The 24,401-nt window shown below is 40.9% G+C and overlaps 1 protein-coding gene across 1 annotated transcript in view; it reads left to right on the top strand.

Annotated features, from left to right (window-relative positions):
- Window positions 1-24,401, top strand: part of ERICH1 (glutamate rich 1) — a 1,253,926-nt gene that overhangs the window by 38,204 nt on the left and 1,191,321 nt on the right. The window contains exon 3 of the mRNA XM_044086751.1: window positions 13,170-13,322. Within this exon, the coding sequence (XP_043942686.1) occupies window positions 13,170-13,322 (153 nt within the window). The remainder of the gene's footprint in view (window positions 1-13,169; window positions 13,323-24,401) is intronic.

The following is a 24,401-nucleotide window of genomic DNA, read 5'->3' as shown; positions in this document are numbered from 1 at the left end:
CAGGTTTGGGTGCCAGGCCATTCAGAGCTCTCCTGACATTGAAGACAGAGCTCCAAGCTTTCAAGGATTGATGGACGGCTTGTGCCATTCCTCTGCTGGACAGACAGGTTCCTTTTGGGATAAACCTTCCACATCAAAAAAATCCTTTTGTTGTACTTTTCTGTTTAGGAAAGTTATTTTTAATGTAGGAGTTTGTGTTTTAATAGACTGCCATGAGACGTTACTGTACATTTAAATGGGAGTGTACCTTTTTCCTCTCCATTTAAAGGTTGTTTAAAGTAATTGAAAAACATTTTTGTTCTGTGGAGAAATTGTGTTTAGAACACTTTGTCAGCCCCAAAATGTAAAGTGCTTTTTACCCTTTTATACAAAAAACTGACTTTTAAAAGAGTTTTTTAATTTTTACTGCCTCTTGTTGCTTAGGCACCATTTTTGGCTTGACCATGGTTCAGACTACAGGTCCCACAGTCCGTCCTCATTTCGGCCACAAAAAGAAAAAGTTAAGGAGGCAGCCTTTACCAACACAGCATACTAGCAGTTTACGTTAGCTGCAGGTAAGTGACCCTGGTGTGGCCATAGGTTGGTCCTCAGACCAATCATCTTTAACTCCAAATCCCTCTGGTGTAGCACCTACAATCATTATAGATGGGAGTTTAGATAAGTCCCCTCAGTGGCAATGAAGAGCCATTCTTACTGGTCATGGGAGACAGTAGAAGGAAGACTTCCTCTTTGGTCAGAATATTGTGTGCATCCGTGGGGAAGCTAGGCTGTCATTAATAACACCGTTGGTCCCATTTTTCCTGTCAAAATGAACCAAAAATTGATTTATGTATCGTCTACTCCTCATATTTCCTTAGACAGTAGTAGTTTACTAGATTTAGCTCAGGGTTTAATTCAGGCTATTGACCCTTCTTATAAGATGGTTTGTGGGGAATAAAAATAGGGATACTCCTTTTCCTGAAGAGTTTCAAAATTCTGAATCTGAGCAGGAAAATGAGGGTAGAGATGCAGGGTTTTTTCCTCAGATTTATGACTCTCTGACTCTGAGGAGAGCTCTGTTTTTTTTTTATTTTCCCCAGGATTCCCACTCCTCTTTTCTTGATGTACTGGAAAATATTAGGGTTCAACCAAATACCCTAATGATGGGTGATTTCAACTACCCCACCATTAACTGGGAAAACTACTCATGTACCAACACCTTCACTCAACGCTTTCTGGAATTCATAAACTCCAATGCCCTGGATCAACTTATCCACACCCCCACCAGCGGCAACAATATCCTAGATCTAGTCATTACCAACATGAGTGACAGGTGTTCCACACCTGACGTCAATGCCTCATTGGTCCGATCCGACCATAAGCTAGTTACCCTAGATATCCACATCCTGCCCCCACCCCCCATTAAGGAAACCACGGTATAACATTTCTCCAAAGCCGACTTCATGCTTCTTAAGACAGAAGTAGTGAACTTCATGACACCCATGCAGATGGACAATACAGTTACGACTACACAATTGCACATTATAAGCACTTACATGAGTGCATGGATCGTGCTATCCCAAACAGAACCAAGTCGCTATCCTCCAAAAAATAGAAGCCAATCTGGTGGTCCCCTGCCATAAACAAACTGTACAACAGAAGGAAGAAACTGTTGCAAAAGAGAGTAAAATCCCATGAGTGGAGGAGCTCCCTGGTCAGCCTCAGTAAGAAGATGCAATCCCTGATAAAATCCTCCAAAGCTAGTTATGAAAACAAATTCGCCACTGATTTCTAAAGACAACCACAAAGCATTCTATAGCTATGTCAAGAATCTCAATGGCAACACTCAGATCTGCTCTGAGTTACAGCACAATGGCACTAAATATACAGACCCAGCTGATATTGTCAACATCCTGGCAGATAGGTTCAGTGCTAACTTTACCCCCCTCTTACCCCCTAAAGAGCCCATCTCTATACTGGAAGAATGCAAAGTTCCTGTAATCACGGCTGCACAGGTAAAAACCACACTCTCCAAAGCCAAGAATGCAGCATGCATGGGACCAAACAACATCCCAGGCTGCGTTCTACACGAACTACAGAACGAACTGGCACCCCACCTAAGTACCATGTTCAATCATAGCCTCACCTCAGGCTTTGTGCCTGCTGAATGGCACACAGCAACGTTATCCCACTCCACAAGGGAGGAGCCACCACGGACCCCGGGAACTACCGCCCCATTAGCTTGACGAGCCTGGTCTGCAAGGCAATGGAACGTATCATCATGGAACTTATAAACAAAGACTTTGGTAACCTTCAAACTCTGGACCCCACCCAGTTCGGGTTTGTAAAAGGCAGATCATGTCTCCTAAACCTGGAAGCAGTCACCAAAGCCATAGACAAGGGTAAGGTGGTTCACTCAGCCTGTCTAGATCTTGCCAAGGCTTTCAACACCATCCCCCACTCTGGAATTATAGGTAAACTCACTTAACTAGGTATAAATCCCTATGTCACAGGATGGGTTGCCAACTGACTCACTGACAGAACCCACACTGTGAAAGTAGCAGACTCCAAATTAGACTTCCGACCAGTGACAAGTGGAGTACCACAGGGTTCAGTCCTGGGTCCTCTCCTGTTTGGTATCTACTTCTCTGATGTACAGGCTAACACAGAAGGTCTTTGGCTAACAAAGTTCGCAGATGACTGCAAACTAGGAGCCATAATCGAAACTCCTAACGATGTGGGCATCCTACAAAAGGGCCTCACTGAGACAGATGCCTGGTGTCAAAGCCATGGCCTCAAGCTCAATTCCAAAAATTGCACTGTCATCCCCTTTGGTAAAACCTCTGTACCCATGAACTACCACATAGGCGGTAGTCTACTTAACAACGAAAGTGTGATAAGAGACCTTGGGACACAGGTGGACAGTAGTCTCTCCTTTGATAATCGTCGCCACAGTAGTCAGGAAATCCTTTTACGTGGCACACCTCCATCACAAAAGGTTTTTCATTCAGAAAAAAAGAGGTCATTGTTCCCCTCTACTCAACACTCCATTAGACCCATTATAGAGTACAACGCCCCTTTTGGTATGTACCTCACAAGACATCTACAACAACTGGAAAGGCCGCAGAAATACCTCACAAAAGAGGATTACCGGCCTCAAACAGATGCCCTATGCAGACCGTCTCAAAAAACTGCAGCTTTACTCCGTCGCATATGGTCTACTCAGAGGTGATCTCTGCCTAACATACAAAGTTATGTCAAACCCAGAGCTGTTGGACATGCTCCACTTAAAGAAATCCCAATCCCTCTGAGCTAGATGCTCTAGGGACCTAAACCTTGCCACCACAATAAACAGAACATGCCGGAGGGGTAGATTCCTGTTCCAGAGACTTCCCATACTCTGGAATAAACTACCTATCTGTATCAAACAAAGCTCCTCATTAGCACTCTTCAAGAAAAATCTTGATGATTGGATGGGAAATAGGAAATTCACCCCGGGGATCACCTCTGTGGCTCTGCTCGACAGTGGCACAGGAAAATAATTTTCTTGGGTGGCAAAAGCCAGGGTACCGTTTTGGCTGGGCTTTTATAGGCCCCAGGGCCAGTAGTCTAGTACCTACCTATGAATCTGATAGTCTGCTGCCCCTAAAAAGGAAGCTCAAATGTATAAAGTTCCTCAGTCTTTTAAGATTTTATACACTGTTCCCAAACCTGACCCAGCAGCAAGAGCTGCTAAACATTTAGTTAATTCCAGTCCTACCCTTTCTGATAAGGGTGGGAACACTTTTGATAAGTATGGGAAAAATGCGTGCTTCTTCAACTTTGATTTTCAGAATTTGGAACTGTCAGGCTCAAAATATGGTTTATTCTAACTGTGAATGTATTAAAAATGTTTTGTCTGCAGTTTCTTCTTGTGATGAAAAGTCTATTCTAAATAATTTAGGTTCTACATTGTACAAGTCCAAAACTCACTCATGGTTTACAATGTGTTTATGACTTGGTTGATTCTACAAGCACTATGGCCACTTTTGAGCAGGTTTGCTTAGCTGCATTTCAGAACCTCCCAGATGTGAAAAATGAGATTTTAAGTTCTCCTTTGGATCACAATTTAGTTTAGTTTTTGATTCCTCTATAGGAGAGGTTAAGTTGATATTCAGAATCTGCAATATTTTTTTCAGTCCTCCTCTTTCAAATTTCCTAAGGGATTCCTAAAACCCTCATACAATTTTGACAAAAAAAGTGTCAACAAAATGCTGATAAATGGACATTTAAGAGGAAATGGCAGGGGGTTCAAAAAAATTTCAGGGACCTTCAAAACCAAGGACAGTCCAGTTAGTCAGAATGACTATTCAAAGGACCTTGCTCCCCCACTACCCTGGCAGTCCCTTTTCCCTTCTAGAAAGTTTGAGTCTCCACTTTTCTCTTTAGCAACAGGTTGTCTCGGACAGATAGGTTCTGAAGATCCCTCATAAAGGTTACAGATGACAGTGGGAGAAAATTGCTCCTTTCCAGGTGTTAATTTCTCATCCACCACACCAAACTCTTTTTATTTCCCCATATTCTTCAACACATGTTGTCCCAGGGAGTGATAACATTTGTTTCTCCTTTCCAGTTTGGGAAAGTTTTTATTCAAGAATATTCTAGATGATTGTCACTGAAGTGGCACCCTGAGCCCATGAGCAAAAATGGGGGGAAAAGGGGGTGGATGGATGGATTTTAGTGCCAAAGAAAGAATATGCTTGGAGACCAGTTCTGGATCTTTCTTTCCTAAACTTGCTTATGATAGTGCCCAAGTTAAAAATGCTGCCACTTCACAACTTGTTACCTCTTCTTCCTCATGTAAGTTTCCTTTTAACACTAAATTTAAAAGATGCTTATCTTTATCTTGTTTGAGAGATCTCTTGCACAAGCTGCCGCTCCAAGAGAAGAGTCAAAACAGGACTGTGTTCCTGGGGTGTCGGCTAGACAGCTCAGTTTAAAGAGCTTTTCTTCCAGAGGAAAAAAAATGGATGTATATCTATTTTTTTTTTATTTATATCTGTTCCTAATGTTTTTTACTCGGACTTTGGTCACTGTGAAGGAATACCTCAGGATTTTGGATCTTATAGCATCGGATTCCCAGTATAAACATGGCAAGACTCCACATGAGAAAGAGACAGTGGTATCTGAAGTATTGTCTCTCTGTTCACAGCAGTATCCTTTGTCTTTTTAAATCCCAGTGCTGGGAATTATCAAAAGAGAAATTAGTTTGTGGACATGGGCAAATATCCCTAAATTCAGGTCTTTCCTTCTCCCTCTCTGCTGCAAAGCAGTCAGTCACCACAGTAGCCTCAGAATTTGCTTGGTGAGCAGTTCCAAGAGAGATAGAAATGCAAGGTGTGTGAGACATCAAGGCAGATTCAAGCACATACATATTGAAGAGATGCTTGTGCTGATCAAGTCACTCATCTCTTTGAATCATCTTTGGACCTCGGAACATGTTCAAGTTGTTACGGACAGTGCCACAGTAATGTGGTGCATCAACATTCGAGGAGAATCCAGGTCATACCCTCTTTGCAGATTAGCCATGTTTGCTGTAAAGCTATAGCCCAAACATAGTCTCACTCTACAAGTATCCTACATTCTGTTGGTGCAAAACTGTGTGGCAGACAAGCTGAGCAGGACAAGAACGGACTCTCACAAATAGAAATTATATTAGGGTGGTCTTCCAAGATTTTATTGGTCTGTGGGGAGCTCCTCAAGCTGGCCTGTTTGCCTCTTCTCTTTCATTTGACAAGATTCTGCCCCAGGACTCCATGCAAAAAGGCCTGTAATACAGATGTCTTTTCCTTTCCTTGGACAGGAATGTTCCTGCATGCTTTTATACCTTTTCCACTGATATCCAGGGTAGTTGAGAATATTCAAAAGGAATCCCCCATGATCTTTGGGTTGACTCCCTTCTAACCCAGGCAGCAGTAGTTCTCCCTTCTGTTGGAAATGGCCAGGGATGAGTACAACAAGCTTCCTCACAGAATGGATCTACTCGCACAAGGTCAGGGGTGTTTGATACATCTACACCCAATCAAGTTCAACTGACTGCATGGATGATGGTGTTTTAATTCCATTTAGGCATCTGTTTACTGAGGATGTACAGCAGGTACTAATGGAGACAAGAAATCAAGCTACTAGACAATTGTGTATTAGCAAATGGAAAAGATTTGCTAGTTGGTGCCAGCAGCATAACCAGTTTTCTGGCTTTACAGTGTTTGAGTTAATGTCCTATAGCCATTCTTATTCCTCCAAGGTTCATTTGTCAGGCATTTCAGAATGTCTGCCCACGTATCCTCCTCTTTTAGTGCAGTCTCATGTCAAAGTGTTTTTGAAAGGTGTTTTTAACTGAAGCATCCAAGAAATTTGGTGACCTCTTCTTGGGACTTTAATTGCTCCATTTAAACCAGGTGATCTGGCTGATCTGAGGTTCTAACATAGACAACTTTTATTTCTTGCTCTGATCGCTGCAGGAAGGGTATCTGAATTGTAGTGTCTATGGTGGGTCAACCCTATCTTATTTTTTCCAGAGAGACAGGGTTTCTTTGAGAAGTAGTCCTTCTTTTTATACCTATATTGGTACCCGAGTTTACTTTAAGCCAAGCTACTCATCTCCCTGTTTTCTTTCTTGAACCTAAATATGAGTGAGAAAGGAAACTCCTTACCTCATATGTTTACAGACAACTCTGGTACTATTTTGACAGAAATAAATATTTCATATCTTCGGCTCAGTTGGTCATCTCTGGAGAAGGTAAGAAGAGACAACTTGTGTGAAAACAGACCATTTCCAAATGGTTGTCTCAGGTACTACCTTTTGTTATACCTGCCACAACAAAACTTTTTCAGGCAGTCAAGTCTCACTCTACCAAGGCCTTGGCTTTATATGTGGCTTTTTGGAAAGGGTTGGATTCTAGAAGTATTCTAGAAGCAGCAGCTTGGCCCTCTACACACACACTTACATAACATTGCAAGCTTGATTCCTTCTCTGGTCTTATCAAAGCCTGATCTAGACCTATTCTCCAAGAGCTCCCAGACCCTTCCACCTTCTAAATTTAGTAAGCTGTGGTAATTTACCCATATAGCTAAGGCACCCATATAGCTAAGGCTACTGCAGTAGTGATCAATATGATGAACATAGTACAGGTGTGCATACCAGTAGATGTTTGAATATTCGCTGCTGCAGTAGCTCCCCCTCCATTACCTTTGTTTCTTTGTGCATTGTTTATGGCAGGGTGCAAATTATTTTTTTATTTCTAGCACTGTCTTTTTAAGGATCAGCCTTCCACTCTCTGTTGGCTTGAAAGTTCTGAAGGGTTTGGTGCTTAAACCTGTCTTTTCATGTAGCTCAAGTTTATGCTCTAGTTCTTAAGTCACAGTAACCACAGTAGCTGTTAAATTTATAGTAATTTGTAAACCACTTACAATTTAATTTTTATTTGACTTTTGTTGACCAGGAAAGTCTGACTAGGACAGAGCCTATTTTCATTAGAGGCCTGGGGAGAAACACTCCAGATGCATGTCTTTGTAGTGTGGGAGGAAACAGGAGTACCTGGAGGGAACTTGCACGAATGCAGGGAGGGCATGCAGACTCCGCACAGAAGGCACCCCAGCCAATAATTGAACCAGAGAACCTCTTGTTGTGAGGTGACCATGTTAACTGCTGCACCACTGTGCTGCCCAAAATATCTCGGACACCACTCAATTTACACACAGTGTCAGCAGTATTTTGTGTATCCAGCTGAGGGTTTTCATATGAGGCTAAGAAATTCTATCTGTGCCACTTGGTTGTTGAGACATTTAGAGAAGAATGGACTTTGTATTATGTGAATGACAATTTCTTTACCTGGATTACACAGAGGTCAAATATTAATGTAGTTGTATTGGCCATCATGAAAACCTTTAAGATGACTCAATAACTTGCATGCAAGTAACAAGTGATGGTCCCACCACTGCCAGCCAATATGTGACGTATGGTGGTTGCACCACTGCCAACCAATAAGTGACATCCCTACGCTGGGCCAGTAATCAAAGAGCCTGAATCCTCACCACTCGAGAGGGATGCGCACTTGAAATACAAATGGATACACTCAGTATTTCCAGATGCAGACTTCTCTGCATCAAGCACAATTTCCTTTAAGAGTACACAGGGAACACACACAGCCCGGGGTTTGAATTTCTCTAGGTCTGTCTCCCACCAGGTCCCCAATAAGACTCTCCATTGGTACAGCTGCAAGGTTAGGTCCAACCCAAGTCCTCCAGCACCCTCTTTCTAAACCCAGTGCTTCGTGTCCTTGCCCCAAGTAGCTGACACACACCCAATGAGAGATTTTATTCATATATATATATATATATATATATATATATATATATATATATATATATATATATATATATATATATATATATATATATATATACACACACACACACACCTTGGAAAGGTTGGCACAGATTTATCGGCCATGCCCCCTTCTGCCCGGAGTATAAGGTAGTTATAACTGCCACCAGAGACTATACAGTCAGCTGTGCTAAGGCCCTTAAATGGTGTCCAATTATGCTGTGTAATATTAATACTAATACAAATGTTAGTAGTTAACCAGGATGGCCAGACCTTTGGGACTGGCCCACACAGTGTCGCCAAATAAATGTAAGCACACTAAAAAGTGAAGTACTTTCTACAAGGACCAGCTCCAATAAAAATTTTAAATATATGTAATAATAAATAAAAGAACAAGAAAATACTGAATATATATTTACAATAAACTGCAGAGTTCAGATCACAGGGAATATTGAAAACCACATTGATGGACCGACTGAGATAAATAAAGAAAAACAATAAAGCTTTACTGTATTTTCCTGACTGAATCTTGGAGAATTACTGTTCCCTAATAACTTACTTGATAGAGCAGTCTTTCTAGTCAGGTTCCCCAAAATGGAGTACTCCCTTCTCAGAGATTACTCCCTGTAAAGTCTAATATACAAGATAGCTTGCAGAATGACCTAATCTGGTCACCTGACCCTAGGTTGTCACAGTAATGGATGGTGCAGTGCTGCAGTGGTTGCATTTTCCACTCACAGCAAGAGGTTCTCCAGTTTGGTTCTTGTCTGGGGTGCCTTCTCTGCAGAATCTGGATGTCCTCCCTGTGTTTGTGTGGGTCTCCTCCAAGAGCTCTATTTCCTCCCATGTTACAATGACATGCATCTGGGTTTCCTTCGGGTGCTCGTTTTCCTCCCACATTACAAAAATGTGTCTAGAGCATTTCTCCCCAGGCTTCTGCTGAGAATTGGCTTCATTCCAAGTCGGACCTTCCCAGTAAACAAATGGATAAATAAATAAACTCCCTTTGAAGCTGAGACAGGAATTTAGCATGGCTACAATACACATCTTAAATGTTTATTGCAGTGCCTTGGGCTTCCCCTCTTTTTTACTGAGCTAATGAACAAAGGCTTCTTCCAGATCCAACGTCTCTGGTTCTGTTCAGCACTGTGGGGTGCCATTTAGTGGTTTAGCAGTTAATTTACATTTCCCTTAATATTCTTAAAATAAGCCAACTGGTTAACCCTTGCTCTCCCAGTATCCTCTATTAAAATATATACATTTAATTCAGTTACAATAATGCATGTACATTTCTTTTCATTCCAGCAGGGTGCACTGTTGATGCATTTTTAACATAGGCAAACCTCACAAATATATTTTCAGCATAAGCATCTGTTCAAATCGGTTTGATATACAAATGACATATAATTATTTACAAAATTCCAGCTAGCTGTGCTGGCACAAGTCATACATCCACTGCCTTGCTTCTCCTAGCTTGGCTGGCAGTGCCTCCTGTCGTCACAGATGTAAATATAGATAGGCAATATTTGGTGCCTTCAGACATCAGTTGAATGTAACTAGAGAAATACGTGAAAGAAAACCAAAAGCTGGATAAACGCCTGGTATGCATCTCGAGTGGGAAGAAAAAAAAAAAAATGAAAAGACCAATGGTTAGACCACAGCTGAAGAAAAAATGGAATAATCCACGTCAGGAAATAAATCACTTGCAGCTTCACAGTAGTGCCCTTTATAAAACCAAAAGTTGTAACTGAGATGTAGTAGTCAAGGTAGGAAACGGTTCACTTGCAGTTTCACACCACTTTATTAGCCCAGGCCGGTATGACCCTGACCTTGAGTAGCATCTTACCCTCACCAAGAATGATGCCACAATATGAAGACAAGATGATCAATTTCAACAATTGGCTTAAGTACTGGTGTCATTCAAAGGGGATCCAATGCCTGTCAGCTTGGGATGATATGCTCGACAAGCCACGATGCTTCGCTAGGGATGGCTTGCACCTGTCACCCCTGGGCTTTCAGATATTGGCAAAGGCTCTTGCTACCCCCATAGTGCCTTTTTTAGGCATGGCTCAAAAGACAAACCCACCTCCATAGGTATCACAAGGGATAAGAAACTAAGAGTAATGCTACTCAACGCCAGAAGTCTAAACCTCAAGATGCACGCACTCGAAACTCTCCTTAGCATGGAGAACATCGATATCTGTGCAGTAACAGAAACCTGGTTCAGGGCTCCGAGAGCACTCCAGCACTACCAGGTTATACCTCATACCATGCTTTTCGCCCCAAAACTTGGACCCAACCACAAAAGGAGGGGAGTATCGATATTCATCAAAGATACCCACACCTCCAGGTTGGTGGCAAAGCAAGCATCAGAGACTATCCATGTGCAACTAACAGTGGGTAAAACTGCCTTCCAGTTTATAGCCAGCTACAGACCACCCTCCCAAACCCAGGAACCCCACTCGGCCTTCCTGAGAACACTGGAAAATATGAAGGTCTCTCCAAACACCATTATATTGGGCGACTTCAACTACCCAAACATAGACTGGGAGCATTACTCTAGCTCCAACAACCTAGCCCAAAGGTTCCTAGAATTTATAAACTCAAATGCTATGGAACAACGTTACCACTCCCACAAGAGGGGAAAACATACTGGACCTGATCATCACCAACATGGGGACTCTATGCTCCAGACCAGAAGTGTATCCCTCACTGGTAAGATCAGACCATAAACTAATCTCACTGGATATTCACATCCCGACCCCACCCCCTGCCCAGAAAACCACAGTGAAAAACTTCTCTAAAGCAAATTTCACACTCCTCAAAACCGTGGTGGAATCCTTCAAAGCCCCCGGGCCTGTGGAAAATATGGCCCAGACCACAGAATCCTTTATAAACGCATTCTATGAACACTTTCAGGAATGCATGGATCATGCGATCCCAAATAAAACCAAGAGCCAATCCTCCAAAGGCAGACGTCCTGTCTGGTGGACCCCAGCCATAATCAAACTATACAATAGAAGGAGGAAGCTACTAAATGATAGAGCAAAATCCCAAAAAGGGAAGGCATCACTGATCAGTATTAGCAAAAAACTACGGGCACTCATAAAATTGTCTAAGGCCAGCTTCGAGAGAAAAATTGCACAGGACACTAAGGATAATCGCAAGGCTTTCTTTAGTTATGTTAGGAACCTGGGTGGTAATTCCCAGATATGCTCAGAATTAGTCCAAAAATGACAAAAAATACACCGAACCCACAGACATTGCCAACATCCTAGCTGACAGGTTCAGTGCAAACTCCCCCCCACCAAAAGGGCAAATATCTATCCCAGCAGAGTGCTGCCCCCCTGACATCTCAGATGCTCAGGTAAGAGCCACCCTCTCCAAAGCAAAAAACACAGCATCAATGGGACCAGACGGTGTCCCGGACTGCGTCCTACATGAACTCCAAGAAGAGCTAAACACAAACATAAAACTACTGTTCAATCTCAGCCTTACTACAGGATATGTGCCCAAAGAGTGGCGTACAGCAACAGTGGTCCCTCTCCATAAAGGTGGTGCCTCAACGGATCCTGGAAACTATCGTCCCATAAGCCTGACTAGGTTGGTCTGCAAAGCTATGGAAAGGATCATCATGGACCTCATAAATAAAGATATTGGGGACCTACAGACACTGGATCCTACCCAGTTCGGCTTTGTTAAGGGCAGATCCTGCCTCTTAAACCTGGTTGATTTCTTTGAAAGAGTCACCAAGGCCATTGACGAGGGGAAGGTGGTCCACACAGCCTACCTGGACCTCGCAAAAGCCTTTTGATACAATAGAAGCTATGTATTGCATTTGTAAAGAGAAAACTAAAATAACTCTCAGAATACATCTTCTCTTGGTTACTGAAAGTGGCAGGAATATTGCATCAACACTGACATTAGGTGGGTCTGTAAATCTGATGTTATGGCTTATACCTCATAGTAATGATGTGTGATTGTTTTAACCATGATTTGTTATTGTGCAGCAGGGAAGGAAGGAGCTAGCATACTACTTCAGATTCATTTTGGGGTCACTTTTATTTAGCTTTACTGCCACAAAATATTTTATATTTGGCCTACTGTGAGTGATCAGCTATACCTGCAATAAGAAAATGATTCCAGCTGTCAGACTGGAATCAGCACTGTTCAGTTGTCTCTGTGGCAGGAATTCAACATAAGCAGTGGCATCAGTGGTGTCTTGACCAATGTTCTTGAATATGCCACACAGTACCAAGCCACAGTCTGGCTGTCCGTGCTGTGTGATACTTTGTGATGGGGAGAGAACTGGGTTGAGTAGTGTCACCTCTTTGGGATCATGTAAATTTAGTTTTAGGGCAGTTATTTCATCAGTGGATTAATTGCACTACCAAATTATTTAACCATAAACCAATACATGGACTGTAATGCTTTTATTATTTTAAAATCATATTTTTGATAACTCAGTTTTCCCTCATTTTTTATATTTTAAATTATCTCAACACCCTCTGTAGCAGCATACATTGATATTTGTTAATGGTTTAATATAAACAACTCATTTAATTTCCTTTATTGTCCTTTTCTTTTGTTTGGAATGTATTTGATGCAAGTAAGTGACACATAGTTTGTTTTTGTATGTGACAATTTTTTGGTATGTGATGTATGTAAAATTTCACTTGCAGAGTGTTTTTTTTTTTTTTTTGTTGAAGTAGTAAAAAAAATAAATTGGCTGCATTTAGTTTAGATGGCCTTATGTTTACTGTTTCTATAAACATTTTGCTATGTTTGGTTGGCCTTAATAAACTGAGTCCATTTATAATTACAGTGTTCGTTTCAAAGGTTCTGAAAATACTGTATCCTTCCGCCCCTCAGACTGTACCACAAGAAAGTCCAGCATCGTGTTCATCACCAACGACCCAAGAGAAGAAGAAACTGTGTGAAGCTGCATCATCTGCAATTGGTCAGGGCAAACCTTCAGGTGTGTACGCGGTTTTTAACACATTTTTTTGTGGATTTATTGATTGTCAGGATATTAAGCAGTGCTGACAGCAAATAATGGGTTATATTGAAGGGATCAGTCCTTTCTTAATGCTATATATTGCAGTATATTGACTGCTTATATTTTCAAAGTCATGTGTGTCAAGAAATCATATTCTTTAAGAAATATGGCTGCTTCAGCACAACATATTTTTTCCCTTAAATCTCGCAGGTTGGAGATAGCATTATCAGAAAAATATAGTAATTGCATGTACTTGTTTTCTGGTGTTTGTCATGGACTCTAACCCCATTTATCAGTAGTGTGATCCATATTCCAAATCTTGCTGAAAGACTAGATCCCTTGATGCCTTTCCATGGGATGTTGTGATAAATTTCTCTTTATATAGTCCTCTTAATGTGGTGTAACAATGCTCTCAAAGTGGATTAGAAATAGCTGGAGCTAAAAATTCCTGGAGGAAGTCACTGCTCTTGTTTTTCATTCTTGTTGTCTAGATCTGTAATAATTATGAATCTGTACCTCTTTCCATCTCTGTGATGCATTTTCAAATCATGTAAGTCATTAAGTAAATGATTAAACTTTTGTTAAAACAAGCAACAGTATTTTATTTGTAGCTTTCAGTAGTCTTGTAGACTGTTGCAAAAGTTTGTGAGTGTTCTTTTCACCTTTGATAACCAGATATGCCTCTTTTTTTATTAAACAAGAAACCTCTTTATTGGGCAGTCATACATTTTATATAAATGAAAACAAAATATATTAACTTATTTTCAGTTGCAAACATAAAACATATCTAGTCTTCTGTATAGTCATTGTCATTTGACCATTATATAGCTCATTCAATTCCTGCCTTCCCTTAAACCTCATTCCTTCTCTAAAACATTATTCTGCGTCTACTGTTTCCACAATTCTTATTTTTTTCTATGTAATTTGCTGCTATCCTTTTCTAAAGATCCTGCTTCCACTTCCTTTTATCTATTACTTTAATCACAATGTCTATTATGGTTTGTTTAGACTCTGATTTACAGTTTCTAGTAACTGCTTTTTTGGCAGCCATCAGAATTGAATTCAGCAAGGCCCTTACTGTGTTTAGGCAATTCCATCCATCCATCCATCCATCCATCCACAACACCTTTCTCCCATTTTTTTGCACATGGGATTGGGGTGTCACATGGCTCAAAAAAAATAATTTCTTTAGTTACACCAATTTACACACCCAGTATTTCTGACAGAGAAGTCTGAAGGGAATTTATAAAGTTTGCCAACTGATTACACTCCCACAAATATGTTCCCAATTAACTCTTTCATCCTCCTCCAACCACTGCACTCTACCTGAGTAAATTCTTTGGCGTCTGTTTAAGGTATAAAAATACCTATGCAAACACTTCCAAGCAAAAATCCTAAATATTCTAGACTTTGTTGAATATCCATACATACATCCTCCTGTTGTTTCTTTGTGAATTGCTTATCCAATCTCTCTTCACAATCCTTTCTAACCTCTGCTTATTGATTCTTCTGGTTGTCATGCAATATTTTACATGACCTACTAATTATCCCTTTTTTACCAGAATCTTCTGTTTCTACTAAAAGCATTGCAAGTGCTAGTCTTTCACTTAGGATCCCCTTACTTCATTCTCTTTGCTTCCCTTATTAAGGAGTGATATCAGTATAGGCAATCTCTAGCCCGTAGTCCAAGTGTATTCTTGGCCTCTTCCCATTGTGTTACCTTTCCATCTATATTTATTTGCTCTCAGTACCTTTGTTATTTTGCTAGTTTTCTCCAGTAAATTCCAGACCCCATTTGCTTGTTCCCTGTACCCTTAATTGTAGTCCTCCCTATCGGCAGGATTTCCTTTTTCCATTCTCTTGTTGGAATGGTTCTTAAAATAGTTTCTGCTAATGTTCTGTATGATTATTCTCCTTAAGGACCTGTATCCAAAATCCCAGTCTCTCCTTATTTCTTGAGCTTTCTCCCTTTTTCATCATCACCATTCCTTTCTACTTTGAATTGTAGCTTTCTGCTTCTGCTATGTATAGGAGACTTAACTGTGTAGCTCTGAAATACCCCTTCCATTTGAGTAATTTTGAAGCCACCTTGTTTTATTGGACGGATCAACTTATCACATTTGACTGTTGCTCTTTCCCCTCCGAGATAAAATCCTTTCACTCTTTATTAATTGCTATCCACAACTTTTCATCTGGTTGATAAAAATATGCCTGATTTGTGTATAAAACTGAAGCGACTAAAACATTTTCACTGCTTGTGTCTTGCTATCCATATCGATAAAACAGAGCTTCCAGTTTCACATTTTTGTATTATCTTCTGTGTAGTCTCTTCTTACATATCCTTAGCTGCCATAACAGAATCCTTTTCAACTTGTACTCCTGAGTACTATTTTATCATGCCCCCATAAATATGGATATTTCTGAACCAGTTTGTGTGGGTACAGAGTTTACAGTTTTATCTTTATTACTTTTGTATCCCTAAAAGACTTCAAACTGTCTCAGAATTTTCCAGAGCTCTGAAATATTCTTTTCTGGTTTTATCAAGTTCAAAATAATATCCTCTGCAAATAATAAAGACAACCTTTCTTGGTTACTGTACTAATTATGTCCTTGAATTTCTGAGTCTGTTTTCTTTGCCAGTGGTTCTAAATATAATGCAAATAACAAAGGGGAAAGAAGACACCCCTGTCTGGTTCCTTTGGTCAAAAAGAACTAGTAAGAGAGGACCCCTCAACTATTTTTGCCTCTGATCTCTTGTATACACTCCTATTTAACCTTTATTGTTGTGTCTGGAAATGCAAATTCTTCTGTTGCCCTACTCAAAATCCCAGCTTACTCAGTCAAGTGCTTCTCTGTATCAAGATCCACCAACATTAGTGGTATTTTCTTAAATTCTGCTTCCATCTGGATCATCATTGTTCTATTAATGTTCTCACATGTATGCCTTCACTCCACAAAACCACATTGATCCATATCTATCAATTTTGGCATCACCTTTGCAATTATTTTAGCCATTATAGATATAAACACTTTATAATCATAATTTAGAATTGAAGTAGGCCTGTATGAATCTGAATCTGATGGGCGTTTGCCATCTTTAATATTAGTTACTGCAACTTGCTTCCAGGATGTTGCTGCTTTTCCTCCTCTTAAAATACTGTTTAAGAAAGCCTTCAAAATAGTTACCACTTTCTTCCCTCCTGGCTTCCAAACTTCCACAAAAATACCATATATTCCTGGGGACTTTACATCACCTTTTTTATCTCGTCTCCTCCTATCCTAATTTTTAATAATAGAGTCTTATCTACGTCTAACCTTGGCATTTTTAATTCTTCCATAAACCTTTCCATTTTTAGTTTTTCCTGATATCCACATTTCTCTGTTTTATACAGACTTTCATAACATTTCAGAAGTATTTCTAATACCTCTGTGGGATCACTGGTTATTTTCCTTATTGTATGTTCCCTAAGCTTGGCAACTACTCTTTCTACTTTTTGTACCTCTTTTATCACTCTGCAATTCTGCCTCTTCTTGTTCTGTGAGATTCCCCCTATTCTGCAATATTTTAACCTTTGTCAGTCCCTCAAAATAGTTCTTATTTCTTAACCATATATTTTTTCTTTTATTTCTACCCTATTTTTAAACTCTGCTTTCATTTTATCTCACTCCCTAGCTATGTTTTCTGAAGAAATGTCCATCTTCCTTAATAACTCCCAAATAACTTCCACTGCCATTTCCTTAAATTCCTCTGTTTAACAGGTGGGGAAGCACTAGTGTCTGTTTTTATTTTATTATCTTGAATTTTGATTTTAGTTATTGTTGGTGTGTAATTTGAAATGGCTATTGGATGTGCATCAGAACTTTCAATTAAATGTGCATCTTCCAGTGAAATATAATTTTTGTCTAGCCTAGCACAATTTTTGTACCTTGGGGAATAATATGCAAATTCTCTTCAAGCTCCCACTGCTCCCCAGGCTGATGTTTCTTACATTTGTTTCTTGTCATATCCATTTAAACCTATGTCATATCTTAAATGACTTTTTTGTTTTAATGAAAACCCTGAAATAAAAAAACACACACACACACCCAGAACCCATTAACTTGATATGAACACACAAAGCTATGTACATCTTCAAATAATAGTTTAACCGTCCTAATATGAACAATTGTCCCAGATTGACAGCTATACTCGTAGGCTTTAATTAACCTATAATTAAGGTTATTCATGCTAAGATGCATGGTACAGCCTGTGCTCCTATTTACACTAAGTGCTGTCTGTTTTTGTCTTGTCTTTATGCCTTTCCCAGATATCGGAAACAATGTGAATGGTTTCAGAAAACATTATCTCCTAGCCAATGCCCTTTTTATCTGCTTGTCTCCATATAAATAGGAGAACCAGAGTCATAGCTGCCTTCTGCTACAAGCTTCTCTTTTTGCACTGAACACATTTGTTTACTGAAGGAAAACTTTTTTATTACATTTAGTATTTTATTTACTTGCTTCCACTTTAAACGTTTTATTAGATCAAGCCAAGGGCTTTAATCCAGTCATTTCCCTCAAAAGTAAGAAAATGCATGTACATTCTACTTGTGTCATGATCTGTGTGCCAAGATTGCAGCCTGTTGTCTTAAATATGCTTTTGTCCAGGCTTTTTAACAGTAGTGCCTACATTTCTTAAGACTAAAAGAGATTAAAGACAGAAAGAAAGAAATAGAAGGCACCTGTTTACTTTAGTATCCCAGTAGCACACAAATAACTGGAATGCTTTATTATATTCCATGCAGTGTATGTCATATTTTATAAAAAGACTAAATAGATTTTACTTAGTTACCCTTTTCGTTCTCTTCCCCCTTTAATGTTCTCCCAAACATTAATGACATGAAGTAGGACATATGATTTGGAGTCCCCCTACAAGGTTAACAAAGCTAAAAAGTCCAATATTTCCAGGTTTTCTTGTTCAGCTATATTTCACAAATGTGGTTTATGTTTTGAAGTCCCACATTGATTCATTTTTTTTTCCAGGTTGGTAGTTTTCTTCCTGTTGATCCTCATCTCCCAGCTGTAGTCTCTGGTATACTTCCAACATACTCCTGATGTTCTTCGTCTTCCCTTGCTGCAGTCCTGACTATTGGGTATAGTCCGCGTCCCAGTCGGCCCGAATACCAGAGGCTGCTGGCGTCGGTCATGGCGCTTTAGACTGACGCCAGTACGCCAGGGTACCATGCGCATGACCGCCATTTCCTCAGTCTTTTGCCGCATGGTCCGATGCAGAAGCAATTTTGCGAGTGCAGGTTGGCGTTTGAGATTTTCGAAACCGAGTTTCAGACCGAGTACAGAGTTGGCTAAGTAACCGCTGGGGAACATTTTGGTTTTCTTGCCTCAGTATATTACCGGATGTCAGAAAAGTGAATAACTGTATTTCTTGTGGGAAGCAGATACGCATAGGGATTATCATACATTGTGTATACCTTGTTTAGGGCCTGAGCACGACGTTGTTGGTTGCCGCTTGTGCTAGATTTAATAAGCGCACTATTAAGAGGAGGCTTGATTGTGCTAGGTTAGTGTTTGGGAAGCGCTGTAATTATACTATGCCGTCCGGATCTCGACGGCCTGCTTCATCTAAGAAGCGCAAGGACAAAACAGTGAAGTCTAGGGTGAGGAACTGCGGTCCCTGAAGGCTCCAGGAGCCAGAGGTTTTGCCAGGAGTCTGTGGAGTCTCAGGCAGATACTTTACTGTTACAGGATGTGCCCTCTCAGGAAGTAGGCCAGGCTGAGGGGCTTCTCAGGTAACTGTTCTTCCCTCTCTTCCCAAGGTAGTTAGGGCCTCTCCTTCTGTTTCTAAAGCTTCTTTTAGAGGAAGACCAAGTTCAGCTTCTGTAGGGGCTTCTAGCATTTTTGGGCTCTGTGCCTAAGAAACATATGCTTAAAATGGCTGAAGATTTGATTACTCTGATTAGAGGTTCTATGCCCCCACCTGATAAGAGGCCTAGGGTGGAACAGGAGTTTGATAGTTTTGAACAGTGTTCACAGGCTTCAGAGTCTTCTGTGGAAGACTTGCAAGAGTTTCCTGCTTATTCTGATTCTGATGTGGATGATTCCACTCCTTCAGCTTCTCCTCCTGAGGATTTTTCATTTTCAGAGACTCTTCACTCCATGAGGGAGCACTTTAAATGGGAAGGCCAAGATTACTCTGACTCCAGAAAAAGGCTTAGGGAATTTTGTTTTGCCCTCAGCATAGGCCCTTAGCTATTCCTCCTGTGTTGAATGTGGTGGAGGATGTTTTGCAGAGGCTTCTCTGAACCCTGATTCCTTGCCTCCTGCTCCTGTTAAGCCTGATAGGTATTATAGGGTGCCCAAGCTCATAAAAGTTTGTTTTTAAGAGTCCCAGCGGACCCAGAAACTGTTTCTCAGGGGCCTAAAGGTGTTAAAGCTTCTGTTGTTAAAAATCCTGTACCCTCTGATAAAGAGGCAAGGGCTTTGGATAGGTGGGGTAAGAAAGTATATACTTCTTCCACTCTAGCCATGAGGGGCGTTGAATTGTCAATTTCATATGCTGAAATATCAGAATTATCTCCTTTCACAATTGAAATCTAAGGTGTGGATGCTTTGCGGAAGGTATTGAGTGTAAAGAATTGCTGGATTTGGTTCATGTGTCTGAACAAGTGGGTAAGCATTCTTTGCAGTGTGGTTTTGATGCTGTTCAGGCCTCCTGAGGGTGGCTGCTACTAGTTCTGTTCTTCGCAGACATGCATGGTTGAAGGATCAGAATTTAGCTGAGCATGTTAAGACCAGGATTTTGGATGCTCCTTTACAGTCTGATGTGTTGTTTGGACCTGTGGCCTGTGGAAGCAGTTTTAAAGAAAATGGAGGACAAAGCTAAAGTCTATGCAGACTGTTAAAGATTTTTGCAGGTGCAGCCTCCAAAGTTTAGTAGAAATTGGCCTGCTAGGGGTGGACATATCCTGCTTATGGTTCCCAGTCTAGGGGTAGATCTGCGGTAGACAGGGGCAGGGCTCAAGGTTCATTTAGGCCTAGATCAGACAGTTCACCTGCTCAGACTTCTGGTGAGGGCAGGGGTCCTTTAGTCTTTCGTAGCAGAACCAATGACCTTTCCCTTTCAGCTGCCAGTGGACTCTCCTGGCACTCCTTTGGGAGGAAGATTTTCTCTTTTCAAAGAAAATTGGGATTTAATCACTCAAGACAGATAGGTGCTGGATATCATTCATCACGGGTATTGATTTTATTTCCACACAATGCCCCTTTCAAAGGCATGCCAGATGTTCCTCCTCCACAAAGAAAAGAGGCTCTCAAGCAAGTTTCTCAGTTACTCCAGATAGGGCTATTCAGCCAGTCCCTGTGTCAGAAGGGCTTGTTTTATTCTCGCCTTTCTCGCTCGTTCCTAGTACCAAAGAAGGGGAGACCAATTTTGGAAGTCAATTTTTGATTTATCTATCCTCAACACTTATCTGGACATTCCCAAGTTCAAGATGTTGACGTTACAGCAACTGTTACCTCTGCTGGGCAAGGATCACTGGATGGTAACTTTGGATCTCAAGAAGCTTGCAGAAAGTATTCACAAAGGTTCTGGCTCCAGTGATAGCTTACTTCAGGCTTCAAGGCATTCAAATTTATCCTTACTTGACGACTGCCTGATTCTGGCTCAAGAAAAGAACACCTTCTACAGCATCTGGAATATGTCATAGCAGTGCTAAGATGCCTAGGGTATTCTGTGAATGAAATAAGTCCAGTCTAGTACCCTCTCAAGACATGTGCTTTCTGGGTGTGAGACTGAATACAGCAGCCCAGATGGCCTTTTTAACCCCGGACAAACAAAAGAGTCTGTCACTTTACTTCCATCAACTATCTCATCAGTCCGTGCTGACTGCAAGGACAGTCCTTCAAGCATTAGGGGTCATGGCATCTTAGATTCTGGTGCTTCCCAATGCCAAACTGCATATGAGGAAGCTGCAATGGTATCTCAAAATGTATGGACACAGCACTGCCAAGATTTGGACACTGTCATTCAAATAATACCTTGCCTTCAAAAGGAATTCTTGTGGTGGGCTCAGGAATGTCACCTAAACAAGGGACTCTCTGTGACCCGCCCAGAGGCTAGTCAGATTTTAACGACAGATGCCTCGGACACTGCTTGGGAGCTCATCTAAATGGAAAGTGGATACAAGACAAGTGGCCTGCCAGACTACAGCATCTACATATCAACATGAAGGAGATGTTAGCAGTCCAGTTTGCATTGATGCATGCTCTGTGAGTTACTTCTTCCAGCGTTCAAGGTACTTCTTCCAGGGCAGGTGTTGATTCTGACAGACAACACAACTGTCATGGTACATCAACAAGCAAGGGGAACACATTCTTATCCTCTATGCAGGCAAGCAATGATTTTATGGGAGATAAGCCTGCAACTGACTCTTCAGGCAAGGTTTCTGCCAGAGCACAGAACTCCCTAGCAGATGTATTACAGACAAATCATGGATCCCCACGAGTGGAAACTGGATCTTCATGTATTTCAGAAATTGACAGTGTCATGGGGAACTCCAGACATAGATCTGTTCGCTTCCACTAAACCACCAGCTGCCAAAGTATTGCACAAGGGGTTTCATCACACAGCTTGAAAGTGGATGCTCTGTCTTTCAGTTGGAAAACCTTCATGTCTATGCTTTTCCACCTCTACCTCTTCTTCCAAAGGTATTACTAAAGGTCAGACAGGACAGGCCAAGGATGATTTTGATAGCTCCAGATTGGCCTCGACAACACTGGTACCCACTTCTAAGGAGTCTTGTAAAGAAGCCTCCATGGCCTTTACCTCTGATTCCTCATCTGTTATCTCAGAAGGACGGTCATCTGCTCAATGTCAAGCTTCAATCTCTCCATCTCACAGCTTGGCATATTCTGGGTTGAAACATGGACGGTCTCAGCTTCCTCAACAAGTTTTAAATGTGATTATGGAAGTAGAAGGCCTAGTACTAGGAGAGTGTACGCAGAAAATGGAAGAGATTTTTATTTTGGTGTACAGCAAAGAATTTGAGATTTCAGAGCCTAATTTGAGTGTGGCTCTTCAATATCTTACTGAGTTATTGGACAAAGGTTTGTCTTTCTCTTCCATAAAGATTCATGCTGCAGCAATTTCAGCTCACTATGATTGTGACACACCTTTGTTTTCGTGATCCTTTGTTCAAGCAGTTTAGAGGGCAAAGAATATAAGACCCCACTGAGAGCTCCTACTCCTGCTTGGGATCTCAATTTTGTGTTGGAAAAACTTACTCTACAACCTTTTGAGCCTGCAGCTACTGCTGAATTGAAATATTTGTCATGGAAGACTGCTTTTCTGTTGGCTATTACTTCTGCAAGAAGGGTGTCTGAGTTGCAGGCCCTTATGGCAGTAGAGCCCTTTTGATTTTCCATAAGGACAGGGTATCATTACGCACTAAATCCTTCCTTTATGCCTAAGGTGGTTTCTAGTGGCTTTAAACCAAACTATTCATTTTGCCACGTTTTTGCAGATCCTCAAAATAAAGGGAAAAGATTTTGCACTTTAGATGTACACAGGCAATTATGCTATTATTTGAGCAGGACTAAAGATTTTAGGCAGTCTCAACAGTTACTTGTTTCTTTTGTTCACAGGGCAAACCTGTGTCAAAACAAACTATTTCTAGGTGGGGTGGATTTTGCATTGCATTTTGTTATTCCCATCATGGCAAAGAGGTTCCAGCTGGGATTAGGCCTCATTCCACTAGGGCTACTGCCTACTTCAACAGCATTTCTAAGGGGTGGCAACTAAGGATATTCTGAAGCAGCTACTTGGAGTTCAGTGCATACTTTCTAGGCATTATCACCTGCCTATATACTCTAAGTCTAGAGCTGGTTTTGCCACAGCTGTTTTACAAGGCATGTTGTCAGCTCCTGCTACTTTATAATTTGCCAGCCTCCCACCTCTGCTTTGGGATTCTACCATAGTCAGGACTGCAGCAAGGGAAGGCGAAGAACATAGTACAGTTTTGTACCTACCATAAATGTAGATGTTCGAGGATTCCTTGCTGCAGTCCAATTTTACCTCCCTCCTTCCCTCTGTGTTTCAGGGTGGTGCCTTTACATGCTTATATTTTTGTATATATATTACTGTATATATTGTACATGTTTATTGGTGCAGGTTGTTTTTGGGACTTGTCTTTTGGGTCTTCTGACATCTGGGCAAGAAAAGACTGAGGAATGACGCCGGTCATGCGGATTAGTTAGTACTGACGTCTGACGCGCCAGTCTAAGGCTATGACCTGACGCCAGCCTTATACTCTGGTATCGGCCGACTGGGACGACTATACCCAATTATCAGGACTGCAGCAAGGGAATCCTCGAACATCTACATTTATGGTAGGTACAAAACTGTACTTTTCTTCTAGTCAACTTTTGTGCTTTTCTCTCTGTCTCTCGAGCATTTTTTCTTTGGAACATTGCAAAAGATTTTACTCACTTTTTGTTGGACAAATTTTGTATTTCATTCTTGGCAAGTTCTGTATTAAAAAAATGACTTTCTTCCTCCAGGAAGAAAATATTCCAAAGATAGCTGGATACAGCAGCTTGAATTTCATGCCTGATAGTGTAAATATTCCCTTATTGCTTGATTAAATGTACTTCTGTATTTCTCTTCTACCTGGTATACAGTGAGTAATCATTTTCCACAAACACTCTACGGTCTCCAACTTTTAGTACTTTATCCTTCTGCTACAGTTTTGTCACAATCAACTATTTCTCCTGGTAGGATTTTACTTCTACTATTAGAGGTCTTGGCTGCTTTCTCTTGCCCAGGTTTGGAGCATACACAAGATGTGCCCTTTAATTTAACAACTTCTGCTGTGGAATACCAGTCCATTTGCTTATTTGTGCTTTCATAAGATTAATACAATCTGTTCCTTCCAGTTTCCCTGATACATCAGAAAATCTCGGGGATCTGATGTTTTCCTTTTCATTCTTCCTCACAAATGGGTTCGGATCTGAACCTTGGATCTGACTCTGCTGAAAACACTAGACTTTGCATCCAACTCTTGA

Source organism: Protopterus annectens, chromosome 1.part1 (genome assembly GCF_019279795.1).
Source record: "Protopterus annectens isolate FY-2018-M chromosome 1.part1, PAN1.0, whole genome shotgun sequence".
Taxonomy (NCBI): Eukaryota; Metazoa; Chordata; order Ceratodontiformes; family Protopteridae; genus Protopterus; species Protopterus annectens.
This window is presented reverse-complemented; position numbering and strand designations above follow the sequence as displayed.